The following is a 13,226-nucleotide window of genomic DNA, read 5'->3' on the forward strand; positions in this document are numbered from 1 at the left end:
GCTCACAATGGTCGTGCTTAACTTTTTTTCCTCCCATCTTTACTATTTGCTTTCAATAGTTCTTTCAAATTATAGTATCCTTGATACTTTTTAGACATTCATAGAAGCCATGGATTTTTCCTGGACTTTCCCTGATCTCTAAATTTTAGAAATGGGCAAGTCTAAGTACATCAATGTTTCAAGGAATCTTGGTGATGAAATAAACACCAAGAAGTTATGGGTAGAAATAACCAGAATAACTTGACAGGACAATTCTCGAAGAATAGTTCTCGAAGAATGCATGTGGATTAACAACACAGTAATTAGCAACTTGTAGGAAAGGCAAATTACAGACCTATTCCAGACTTACTGAATCAGAAACTTGGGAGACAGGATGGGAAATTGAAGGAGATGATTTTTATATCTGCTAAAATTCTATCCTAATACCATGCATAAACAAATAATGATATCCTTTGTTCTAAAAATACAATTTACCTCAGTTAGTAAATGCATTTTTTTTTTGAGTTTTCCAATTGTTTTTATGATTTGCAAGACCACTTGCACTACTATTTCTCTGAAAGCGCTAGTTAAGGATTGAGCAACCTCACCTCAGGCTTTAAAACTGCTGCATTGAGCTCACTATAGAAGAATGAAAGACATCAGCGGGTAGCAGCCACAGTTGTAGCAATTGAGGTTAGTCAAGCCCCTGCTCCACAGTACCCTAGCTTGCCCACAAAGTTGTCTGTCTTTTTGTAACTGACTTTTCTCGTGTCATTTTTTCCCAGATACCTTTATCAATGAATGTGTCAACCTTTCTGGCATACGACCAGCCCACAATAAGTTACTGTGGGGTGCATCACGAACTTCTCTCTCATAAGTCTTTTGAAACGAATGCACAGGAAGATACGATGGAAACACATCTAGAGACTGAGCTGGACCTGAGCACAATCACAACAGCTGGCCGAATCAGTGACCATAAACAGCAGCTGGCTTAACTGACCTAACCGGTAGCCAAAGGTTGCTACCAAACTTTGTAACCTCAAGGACAAAATGAGGAAGATTTGTTCATTGTGGACTATGAAAAAGCAAAACAACACAAAAAATCCCCTGTTCAAATAAACAAAAATCCAAGGTTGATTCATGAAATAAAGAAGACATGAATTGTTTCAAGTCTACACTTTGTAATTAGCTAAGTTGTGCAGTATTTTTTTGACTTAAATAGAGTATGACCCTGAAAAAAAGAAAAAAAAATCGTTTTTTTCAAAACTCATCCTACCTACCTGTAAAAACTGTACAGAGCTAATGTATTTTTCATATTGTAAAATTTCAATTATAGAAACAATTGGTATGTACAGTACCATAATTTAATTACATTTTACTTTACAAACTTTACACATTTCAGTTTCTAAAATTTTAAATTAACAAAAATTATTTCTTGTGTTCTTCAGAGTTACTCGGTTTTGTAGGGACTGTTTTGTTACTGCTTTTGTGCCCGGAACCTTGATTCTAAAATTGTGTGCTGTGCAAAACATGCACGATTTTTATCATGCTTACTGCGTAGAATTTTATCTACTTGTTCCAGAAATAATACATTAACCAAAAAGGATTTAATTGTTCAGACTTGTAAGAGGTTCTTCAATTACATAGACAGGTTTTTCTTACAAATGAAAAAAAAAAATCAGATTTTTTTTAACAGTTCTTCTCAGACTTAACTGTTGCCTTGAATTACAGCCTAGTTTCTAAGCAGTGAAATGTAATGATAAAAAGGGATATTTTAACAACATACTTCGGAATGAATGACTCATTATTTCATTCTTTTGAATAACCATTGCTAAGGGTGGGGGGAAGCATGGACAAATCATCACTGGAAACAAAGGCCGTAACCACAGCAACAGGCTATGATACACTTAAAAGGTGCAGCTCCCAGTGACAAAGAAAAAACTTTTGTTATATCTCATTATTTTCAGGCCAAGGTGGGAGAATAGAGTATAATTGTACAGTAGCAATTTTTCTCCTAATTAACCCAAAGTGGTTTACCTAAAAATAACCATCATTCAGGGCGAAATGTACCTGGCTCTTAAGACATTTAGAACTTTGAGACTGTATTTTGGGAACAACTCACAGAAAATACATGAAATTTTTCACATTGTATGCTACGTCAATTCTCTCCTGAGGGAAAACATTAAACATCTACAGCTCATTCAGTGTAGACATGAGCCATGGTGGAGAAGTTTATTGCTCAAGTAGACTGTAAACATCCTAAATATGTTCTAAATTGTTTATTTGCCTTCCATAATGGAACTTACTTCCAACTTATCTGAAAAATATCTCAGAATAATTTGACACCAACCCAAATCATACATTGACTATGCACTGCATTACAAATAATTCAGATCAAATTAAGAAAACATACTTTTCAAAGAGTGAAATAATTGACTGGTTTCTGTTGTTTGCGTGACATAGGTTATTTTTTGAAACTATTGTTATTTTATGGCAATTATACATTCTTTTTGATTTGGGGTTTTTTTCAAATATAATCTGTAAGTTTCACTTACTGTTACAGTAGAAGCACTTATTTGTTATTTTATATCCATGATGTCAGAAATATAAGGGGAATATGTCAGTCTAATTGGGGTCAACAGAGTTAAAAATAATGTGGTAAAGAATTAATGAAAATAATGTCAAACTTTTAATTTCTTATTTCTTCCAAAGAAAATTATATCTACAAAAAGTCTAGTTTTATACTGCTTATCACAGCAAATTTAAAAGCAGCTTCAACAATAATGAACTTAAAAATTATAGATCAATTTTTCTTGAAAATATATAGTCAAAAAAGAAAAAAGATGCAAAATGTTGAAAGAAGCAAACTCTATTACTAATTTACATGAAAACAGTTGTCAAACATAGTATTTGTTATTTAACACACCAGATTTTGTAATGTATTCTGCATAAATTGTTTGCTATTTGAAATTTTTACCATTTAGTCCAATTTTAATCTGTATTTTTTCCAGTTTCTAACTTCCTTGCAATACATCATTTTGAGTATTCTTAATCTTCTATATTGAAATTTGGCTTTGCACAAAATGGATTATAAATCTGCTATTTGTAGGTTTGAAATCAAATGCAACATTATGTTTATTACAAAACTGAAATATTAGTTTTACCTTTTCTCATTAGGAGTTGTTCTTGAAAGGACCCAAAAGGAGGATTAATTTGTGTAAATAATCACTTTAAACCTATTTCTAGACACCTTCAAATTGATAAATGATTTTTAGAAATTTTAAGATTCTAAAAACCTTACAAATGTATGCTCTTGGTTTCCTGAAGCAAGTCACTTTCTTTCTTATTCATTATAAATTCATCTAAAGTGAACAACTGTGAATAGAAACAATCAAAATCTCAGAACTGTAGCTCCAACCATCTGAGGACATAAGCTACAGTATGAGGCAAATGACCTAAGAATTTTGAGATTTCTCATATTCAAAATTAAACCAAAAGAGTTTTTAACAAAGAAGAAAAAAAGATGTTGGTTTGTTTGCTTCATTTATATTCTGCCATGTCTTGGAGGAAGGGGTTGAAAATCTAGAATAGACTGTGCCTGGAATCTTTATCACATATTTTTGAAATTTATATCAGTTTGTGTTTAAACTTTTATTTCTAACCTATCTTTTTTTCAGCATTCAATAATCTCCCTTTCCCTCCCTTTAACCACCTGCTCCCATGTCTTTCTTCCTGTCTATTGCTCATCTATTTAAACAACTGAAATGTTTACAAATGTATGGAGTTGAAAAATGGAGAGTTTGACCCAGTGTGGTTATAGTAACAACAGCAGCTACAGCAAACAATAAAGTTAACAGTGTTTTGAGGTTTATACACCACATTTTACATAAATTTCTCGTTTTGTCTTCATAACAACCCTATGAAGACACATTAATCTCAAAGAATTTGAGCTCTCACCCAAGAAAAAAGGGCTAGTAATCGGTGCAGTGAATCAGTCTCAAAATTCAGAGCCTGGTTGTCTTTCCACTACCCTAAAAACTTTCTCTTTCTGAGGACAGCCAAAGAACTCCCAGAGACAGTAGACAGAATGAAAGAAAAAAGAAGTGCCTGACATGTTCTTCAGTAATCCCTAATTTAACTCAGTTCCTCTACCCATATTACACATGGACTAATTATTTCTGTATGCTACTTTGGGCTTTCACACTAAAACTCTTTTTCAAAAGTGCAGTAAGTCATATATTTCTTAAAATACAATATCATATGTAAATGTGCATAACAGATACTCCCAAGATATGGATGTATATAGACCCCCAAGGGGTAGATGTAAAATCAAGAAGCATAAAAAGAAACTGGACACGACCCAAAGTGAGTTTGCATGAGCAGTTAAATAAGATCCACATTGCAATGTTGAACACAGATTCAACACACGTTCAACAGATCACTTCTTTAATTCAGAACTGCTGGCAAAGATTTGTGTGTGTGTGTATGTGTGTGTTTTCTTTTTGGTTTTGGGAAGATTTCTTGACCCAAGAATTCTTTTACTCATAATAATAGGAAATGTTTCCATATTTTCTCCTTCTAAGAAAAATAAAATGTAACTTCTGCAAATGGATATACAGATGCTAAAACATATGCTAGCATGCAAATAATATATTTTGCCAGTCGTTTTATTCTTGTCAAGTCACTATATCCACTCCCTCTTGAATATTCAAGATTTTTAACATACATTACATTTTTAGAAAGACGGAAAATATACCCAAATTTAACTCAAGAGAAATGACATAATTTGAACTTGAGCTCAGATACGTGTGACTCCATAAACTGCTTAGAAATAATATCTTTGTGCAAAACTATTTTCTAAAATAAAATCAACATACTTGAGTTAAAAGAGTAAAAACATATTTGTTTTTCACAACCTTGATTAGATGATGGACATCATCTCTCAAACTAAACATTAAAAATAAGTAAAGAAGCTAAAAGCTTGAAAACAGACACCTCGTGTGAACTGTTAGTAAACCAAAAGGAAGAAAATCACATGTTCTTAGTAGATGGCAGCAAATGAAGGGAGAGGCAATTTGGCCTTAGCAGAGAAACTGAGAAATCTCCAAAGGAGATATAATAACATTAGCATATAAGCTATACATTAACATAGCTCTAAAAGGGCAATTATGCTGAGTAACACTATAACAGTGTCATAACACACGATCCTAATGGATTGGTTTTGCAGTAAGAATACAGAGGAATTCTTGGAGTAAAGACTTCCAGCTACTCCCAAATTCTTTTCAACTGTCACTAAACATGGTGCTCCCTCAAAAAGTTCATAGAAACATGGAATTAAAGGTAAGTTTATTTTTCTGCAAATTTTTTTAAATCCATGCAGTTTTTTTTTTCCATAATACATATGTTCCATGAATTTTGTTTTGAAAATCACTCACAGAGACTTGCCAAGAGCAAAAGATACAAAATTGATGCTTTCAAACTTCAGACACACACATGAGGAAGGCTAGGTTGATAACTGTGCTTCATTTTACTATCAACAGTAATAGGAAAGAAACAATTGAAAATTTGAAAATTCAAAACATGCAAAGAAACACTAAAGTGATAATGGATCATTTTGGAAGGTCTCCCATGACTTCCACTATTTTATGGTGATTTTATGGTAATTTGTATTTAATTTTTTTTTTTAGGGTAAAAGTCCGCATTTGATTATTTACCTTTCTACTGAGGGCAATGGTCACACCACACAGCAGCAGAGATCCTCAGCCGTCTAGGACTTAGAAAGCTCTGATTCTCTTTATCTTCTCCCTCAAACAATTATAGGTAATTTTCTTTAACAAATTTGACTTCCTGAAAAACCTGAGTGAAGATTTGTTTTGTGAATCAAATAATACTTAAAATACATCAAGAGGCCTTGTGATAAAGAATCATACAGTAAATCTTTTTGTTTGTTTTTAAGCTGAAACATCACTCACTAATTTATCTTTCATAAATTGATTTCCATCTAACTTGTGTTGTATAATGCATATTACTTTTAGGATGTGGCCTTGAAAGTTCCATGATACAGTCTTTGCTTCAGACTATATAAAATGAAGGCTGACTCCAAGTTTTGTGTTGGTTTATAACAATGATCTGTTTCAGTCAGTTCCACTTATTGAGTTTATATGGATTAATGTATTAAGACAAACCTGAATGGATAAGGTTGACAGTTTTTTTTTCTACTTAATATTTAAACTTTTACCACCCATCATTTCCACAAAGTTACTATTAAGAAGTAGAGTTGACCCCAAATCCTTTGGGTCAATACTAGACTTACTGAATCAGAATCCATAGGATACACTGCTAACACATCACTCAGATGCGACTAACACATATTAAGTCGTGGGGAAAAAAATTGTTCAAATTTACTTTTACCAAGTCACTGACTGATTTTAACTCTAGTTTAAAATGATCAATTCATGTGTTTTCATCAATCATTGTGAGTCTAGTATTTTAAATTTGATTAAGAAATTTTTTTCTTAACTAGAGGAATGCAAAACAAAAGACATTTACAAAAAATGCTCAGGTTGTTTCTTGACAGACTGAACTGTTTATAGATTTTTATTTTTGCTTCCCATTAACTCAACAAGCATATCTGAAAATGATTTTAAGTACCTGTGTTGGTTACTTGACATTTAGTTGCTCTCATGGAGGGTAATATAAGTTGGGGAGAAGGAAAGAATTAATTAATAATGCGTCAGGCACTGATGCTCTTGTTATCTCATTCCTAAACTATGTCAGAAGGAGTATAACCATCATTTTAAAGGAGAAGAAAATCAAGGCTCAACAGTAGAGTTGAGGATTCAAATTAACTCTACAAATATGCTCTCGCCACCCCATTCTACATTTTTAAAATTGAGAAAAGACTGTAACAAACATAATTAGACTACTATTTTTAATAATGTGATAGGAATAGTAGAAAAAGAATATACCTTTAATTTTCCAAATATTAAAATTACATAAATTATTTCATGCTGTCTGGAGAGTTACTTCAAATCCAAAATAAGCAGCTTAATAAAAAAAATAAGCAGCCATTATTTTCATGAAGTTTTATATATTGCTTGCTCAAAGGAATGGACATTTCAAAGAAAAATCTTTGAAAAGATAAATTCTCCCAGATATTCAAAAGACAAATAACCCCCAATCTTCATTTCCAATTATAGAAGCTCTGTTTAAAAAGTATAACCAATTATTTGATAAGTAAATATCTTATAACCTTCAACTGACCAGAAAGGAAGGGTAGATGTCCAACTGAAGCAAAAAATACATGGATGAAGAGCAAATGCAAGTGGCAAGGTGAAGGAAAAGACTAATAATCTATACTCACAAAATGTCAATTGTAATGACATGACTTGGGTGGTAGAATGTTTCCTGTGAATGATTATATGTGGCAACATTCTTTATAGGAGTATTATTATTCACATACATGACATAAGATCTGGGGGCGCACTACATAAAAGACAGAAAAATTATCTTTTTAACAATGAAGACTCTCCTCATCCTCCTCAGAGCATATACTTTAAGTTAAAAAACAAAAAGAACATCATTGCTGAAGTAACCTTGTGTAGAAATGGCCAAATGAAATTATTGTTTAAAACTTTTTTGAAACTCTCATTTTCAAATATTTCATTCTCAGTCTTAAATAGTCTATTGACTCGTTTAGTGTCTCCAGAATTCTCTTCTTTTTCTCTCTAAACCTGCATGAGCAATTATATTCACATTTTACTCCATCACACTATCTGAACATGAAGTATCCATGAAAAAAAAGTATATTTGATAGCCAGTAAAATACTTTGTAAGACACAATTCTATTAAAATGACCACTGTTGTAATGTTATTGAACTAGGCAGTAAATTTAAACCAACTAATAAATCCAGAAAATCAATAAATTCTAGCACCCTGAATCTAACACCTTTATATTTTCTCATTCTGGCACCACTAACACCATATAGAAATTTTATCTGAAATAGCTAGAGTAATTCTGATTGTGGACCACAAGGATGTTCCTGGTATCTGGATTGAAGATGTGATGAGAGACAATGAAGAAGACAAAAAAACTTATACACACTGAGAGGTAAGTAAAGGAAATGTGAATTATTATTGTTAGATAATATGCATGTAATTTTTAAAACTAGCACACATAACTAAAGTTTAGAATAACATAAATATGCTAAAGTGTCATCAATAAAGGCCAATGTGGACATTAGAAATGTAAGCTCTGTTAGTAATGTAGATATTTGTTATAGTCAGTCATGTTAAATAGATAAATGATAGATGACAGAATTAATTCTACCAAAAGAGAATATTAAGAAAAAAATCCATTGAAGAATTTTCACTATTACTTCTCCAAAAAACTGAGAAGTTAAAAAAAATCAAAAAAATGCTAAATAATATTTTCAAGGTCAAATTTGAAATAGCCTAAAACTATAAATCCTGAATTACTATTTCAATCATATGAGTAATTATTTTAATTTATACCAAAATCTGATATTGAGAAATACTCTTCAATTTAAAATATACCCTATTTTTACTGTTTCACATCAATGCTATTAATCTTCCAATTACAGGTCCATCAATATAATACCACAGATGAAAATGTACTGAAAAAGATTGGTAACATTTGTAATTCTGATCTGCCATTAGTCAATTATCCAAGTGGAATGTCCACTACAGTAGGCACCCAGAAATATGGTTTCTAAAGACTTTTTTCAGCAGATCTTGACCTAGCCACTTGTAACACTCATCATCTCTTGGTATTATTTCGTATTCATTTATAAACTAAGGACATTACTGCCTTGTGCTAAGGACCTAGAAGACCACACCTGCTATAGTCTGACTATATTTATACCAGAGAGTGCTTGGAAAAGACACTGAATACCTCTGAGATTACATACTACCTGATATCCTTATAATGTCAACATTTCTTCACCTTTGAATTTAATGGAATCTTAAGTGTATTGGATATCCTTCAAAACTCCTTACCAGTTCCTTCCTAACAAACCTCAAAATTGAGTTTCTTGAACCCATGCTTCATTTTATACTTGGTTATTTCACAATGAATGCTTAGTATACTCATCATTTTGTTAAATAATAACACAAGACTTGGATTGTAGCCCTTGAATTCCTTCCACTGTCCTAGATTGAAGTTATGTATAAAATAGGTGAGCATAATATGAAACCTTGATATTACCATGAAAACATCAGAAAAGTCATTTAAGAAGTAACACTTTGTTAAAACAGAAGTGTCTTAACAAAAATACAAAACAGTAGTGTAGTTTGGGAGCACTTTTTTAAAATTAATCTGATGCGTTCAGATGCATTAAGTACATGTCTTGAAGAATATAAATGCTAGTCTCCATATTGAAACATCATATGTATGGTGTAATATACTTTTGCTTTCTTAGTTCTGACCTCATACAATTCATTGTGTTCTATAATTGCTACAAGAAGGAATGCCTTCTTAATTATTTCCAGAAAGAATGACTTAAACCAGGCATTTGAAGACTAAATTATAACACTTAATAATTGTATAATTTCTAAGTATTTTTAGACCTCATTAATATGGTTACTAGAACAAACAATAACTGCATGAAGTAATAATTGTTGCTTTGCCATTAAGGAGATATGGAAAATGATACACAAAGCCATTATTTAACATACAGATAGTAAATTGTGAAGCAAGAATTCAAATTCAAGCAATGGATATTTTAAAAAATTGACCCATACTCATTGCCATTTAAAGTCCACTTTATAGGTCTCATTCTTGAATTTGAAAGTCTACTCACTTAAGAACATGACTGAAGAAATTTAATAAATATGGTGGATGTTTTTATAATACACCTAATACAAGAATACTTTAAAAGTTCTTGGGGCTGGTTCCGTGCATAGTAGGCTAACCCTCCACCTGCAGCTCTGGCATCCCATATCGGTGCTGGTTCCTGCCCTAGCTGCTCCTCTTCCAATTTAACTCTCTGCTTATGGCCTGGGAAAGCAATGGAAGATGGCCAAGTACTTGGGCTCCTGCACCCATGTGGGAGAACAAGAGGGTCCTGGCTCCTGGCTTTGGATTGGCTCAACCCTGGCCAGTGTGGCCATTTGGGAAATGAATCAGCTGATGGAAGACATTTCTGTCTCTCCCTTTCTCTGTAACTCTACCTCGCACATAAATAAACTTAAAAAAAAAAAAAAAAAAAAACTTCTTGAGCACACTAAGGACAAAGATCCTACATGAGGAGTAAGTGCACAGTGACTCCTGTTGTTGACTTAACAAGTTGACACTCTTGTTTATGGCATCAGTAATCACCCTAGGCTCTTGTCATGAGCTGCCAAGGCTATGGAAGCCCCCTGAGTTCACTGACTCTGATCATATTTAGACAAGGCCATGGTCAAAGTGGAAGTTCTCTCCTCCCTTCAGAGAAAGGTACCTCCTTCTTTGATGACCCGTTCTTTCCACTGGGATCTCACTCACGGAGATCTTTCATTTAGGTTTTTTTTCCCCCAGAGTGTCTTGGCTTTCCATGCCTGAAATACTCTCATGGGCTTTTCAGCTGGATCCGCACGCCTTAAGGGCTGATTATGAGGCCAGAGTGCTGTTAGGACATTTGCCATTCTATGGGTCTGCTGTGTATCTCACTTCCCATGTTGGATCATTCTCTCCCTTTTTGATTCTATCAGCTAGTATTTGCAGACACTAGTCTTGTTTATGTGCTCCCTTTGGTTCTTAGTCCTATCATTATCATCAATTGTGAACAGAAATTGATCACTGGGACTAGTGAGATGGCATTGGTACATGCCACCTCGATGGGATTGAATTCGAATCCCCTGGTATGTTTCTAACTCTACCGTTTGAGGTAAGTCAGCTTGAGTGTGTCCCGAATTGCACATCTCTTCCCTCTCTTATTCCCACTCTTATATTTAACAGCAATCACTTTTCAGTTAAGTTTCAGCACTTAAGAAGAATTGTGTATTGATTACAGTATTCAACCAAAAGTATTAAGTAGAACAAACAAAAAAAATACTGAGAGGGATAACGTATTAAGCTGCTCATCAACAGTCAGGGTGAGGGCTGATCAAGTCACCGTTTCTCATAGTGTTCATTTCACTTTAACAGGTTTCCTTTCAAATAGTTATGTTTCTAATATGAAAAATGATGCATAAGAAATTAGTTTCTTTAAGTTTTTATAAAGTTCAGAAATATTCTCTGTCCATCTTGCTTATCATGAGGACTATTAACGTGAAGTTTTCTCTATGCCTACATTAAAGTTACAGATTTTCATTCAAGGGATTTATTCAGTGTACCACTTATTTTATTTCTAATTATCTGCATTTTTAAATATATTTATTCATTTGAAAGGTAGCGATACAGAGAGAGAGATGGAGGGAGGGAGGGAAGGAGGAAAAGAGGGAGAGAGGAATTGGGGGGGTGGGGGAGAGAGAAAATCTTCTATTCTCCTGTTCACTCGCCAGCTGCTCCAATACCCAGGGCTGAGCCAGGAGCTTATAACACCATCCAGGTCTCCCACACTGATGGCAGGCGCCCTAGTCTGTGGGTCATCTTCCTCTGCTTTCCCAGGCACAATAGCAGGAAGGTGGATTGGAAGTGGAGCAAATGGGACTCAAAGCAATGTTAATATGAGATGTTAATATCACAGGTAATTTTTTAACCCAATGAAGCACAACACCAGTCCCAATTATTATATTCTATATTGTATAATAATATTTTGGTGTCTTCAATCCAATTAAGTAAGCATTTAGTCAGCTTTTACTGTAATAGACCAATGAGTGTGGTAGGAGACAAGCTGATCAAATGCTTAAAAGTGAATACATAATTGTGATTCAATGTGATATTTCTAAAAATTAAGTCTATATATGATGCTATAGAATAAGAGGGAAAGAATGAATAGTTTTGCTGGAAGAAAATCAGAAAAGTCCTCACAGAATAAATGGTACTTGAGAGCTTGGCAAAGTTTGCCACTTGTACAACTCATGTCTGTCAAGAGTCTCCATGCCAGTTCCTACAAAGAATGTGGTATCTCTACCCTGGCTCCTAAATAGAATGAGGTATTTTGAATCTTACATAAATTAGTTTCTGGAAACCTAGAACTCTGATGTTTTCCAAGCCTGGTGTTTTTCCCTTACAGTTACTCAATTTCTTCCAGTATATAAGTGTTAAAGTAATAATTTTTTATTGTTACTTCCAGCAATCATCTAAATTAAATGCTCAAATTAAAAAAAGTACTCAATTAAACCATTCTGTGATAAATACAGGAAACAGGCAATTTTATTAAATAAATAAAAAATAATTTAACGAATTGTCAGACTTTTGTTTTTACGTTTTCCCATATGAACTATATCTGTATGTATCAAAAAGCCAATAATGCCATTTTATGGTCAAGAGTATGTGAAAAATGTAGAAGGAATGTTTTGGCCTGTTTAATTGAATTTTTCATCACCTATTGGTTATAGCATAAGACTGATATTAAAATTAATGAGAATTATGTTATAAGTAGAGAATCTTGTATTTTATTCCATTACTATCAAGCAATTCAAGAAAGTAGAAAAAAAAACTAGTAGCATGGTGAATACACATATTAGAACAATGAGTACAAATGTTTTGCAAGGTGCTCATTCTTTAATCCTTCACTTCTGTAAGCAATTTTTTTCCTTAGCAAACATTTCTCTTTAAGATACCACTGTCTATTTGGTACTTAAAGAAATCTTTAAGTTAAATCTTGAAGAATGTGTCTTGCATTAAAGAAAGCCAAAACTGCATTAATAAATTCAGTAACTAGTTCAAGTCATGGCTTTCTTTTTTAAAAAAATTATTTTTTGAACAGCAGAGATAGGGAGCTTCCATTTTGCTTGTTCATTTCCCAAATGCTTGTACCAGCTAGAGCTGGGCCAGGTCAAAGCTAGAAGCCAGGAACTGTATCCAGGTCTCCCAACTTGAGGGGCAGGGATCCATCTACTTGAGCCATCACTTGTGGCTCCCCAGGGTGTACATAAGCAGGAAGCTAGAATCTGGAGTACAACCAAGACTCATTCCCAGGGATGCTGGCATCCCAAGTGACATCTCAATAGCTCCATCAAGCCACCTCAAGGCATAGTCTTATGATCTTCCTATTTATGAGTATATTTTAGTTTTAAAATTTCAGAACATATCAATACTAACATGAACAATGCTAGTGCAGTGAATGCCAGGTTAATTATCC

General features: G+C 33.5%; 2 protein-coding genes across 3 annotated transcripts in view; one reads left to right on the forward strand and one right to left on the reverse strand.

Moving 5' to 3' along the window:
- The window catches only part of LRRTM3 (leucine rich repeat transmembrane neuronal 3), a 173,463-nt gene extending 170,130 nt beyond the window's left edge, over positions 1 to 3,333 (forward strand). The window contains exon 3 of the mRNA XM_002718463.6: positions 765 to 3,333. Within this exon, the coding sequence (XP_002718509.1) occupies positions 765 to 974 (210 nt within the window). The 3' untranslated portion in view covers positions 975 to 3,333. The remainder of the gene's footprint in view (positions 1 to 764) is intronic.
- CTNNA3 (catenin alpha 3) overlaps positions 1 to 13,226 on the reverse strand; it is a 1,694,949-nt gene that overhangs the window by 1,178,123 nt on the left and 503,600 nt on the right. The gene's annotated exons all lie outside the window — the stretch shown is intronic.

This window comes from Oryctolagus cuniculus, chromosome 15 (genome assembly GCF_051225735.1).
Source record: "Oryctolagus cuniculus isolate XC-2025 breed Fujian yellow rabbit chromosome 15, ASM5122573v1, whole genome shotgun sequence".
NCBI lineage: Eukaryota > Metazoa > Chordata > Mammalia > Lagomorpha > Leporidae > Oryctolagus > Oryctolagus cuniculus.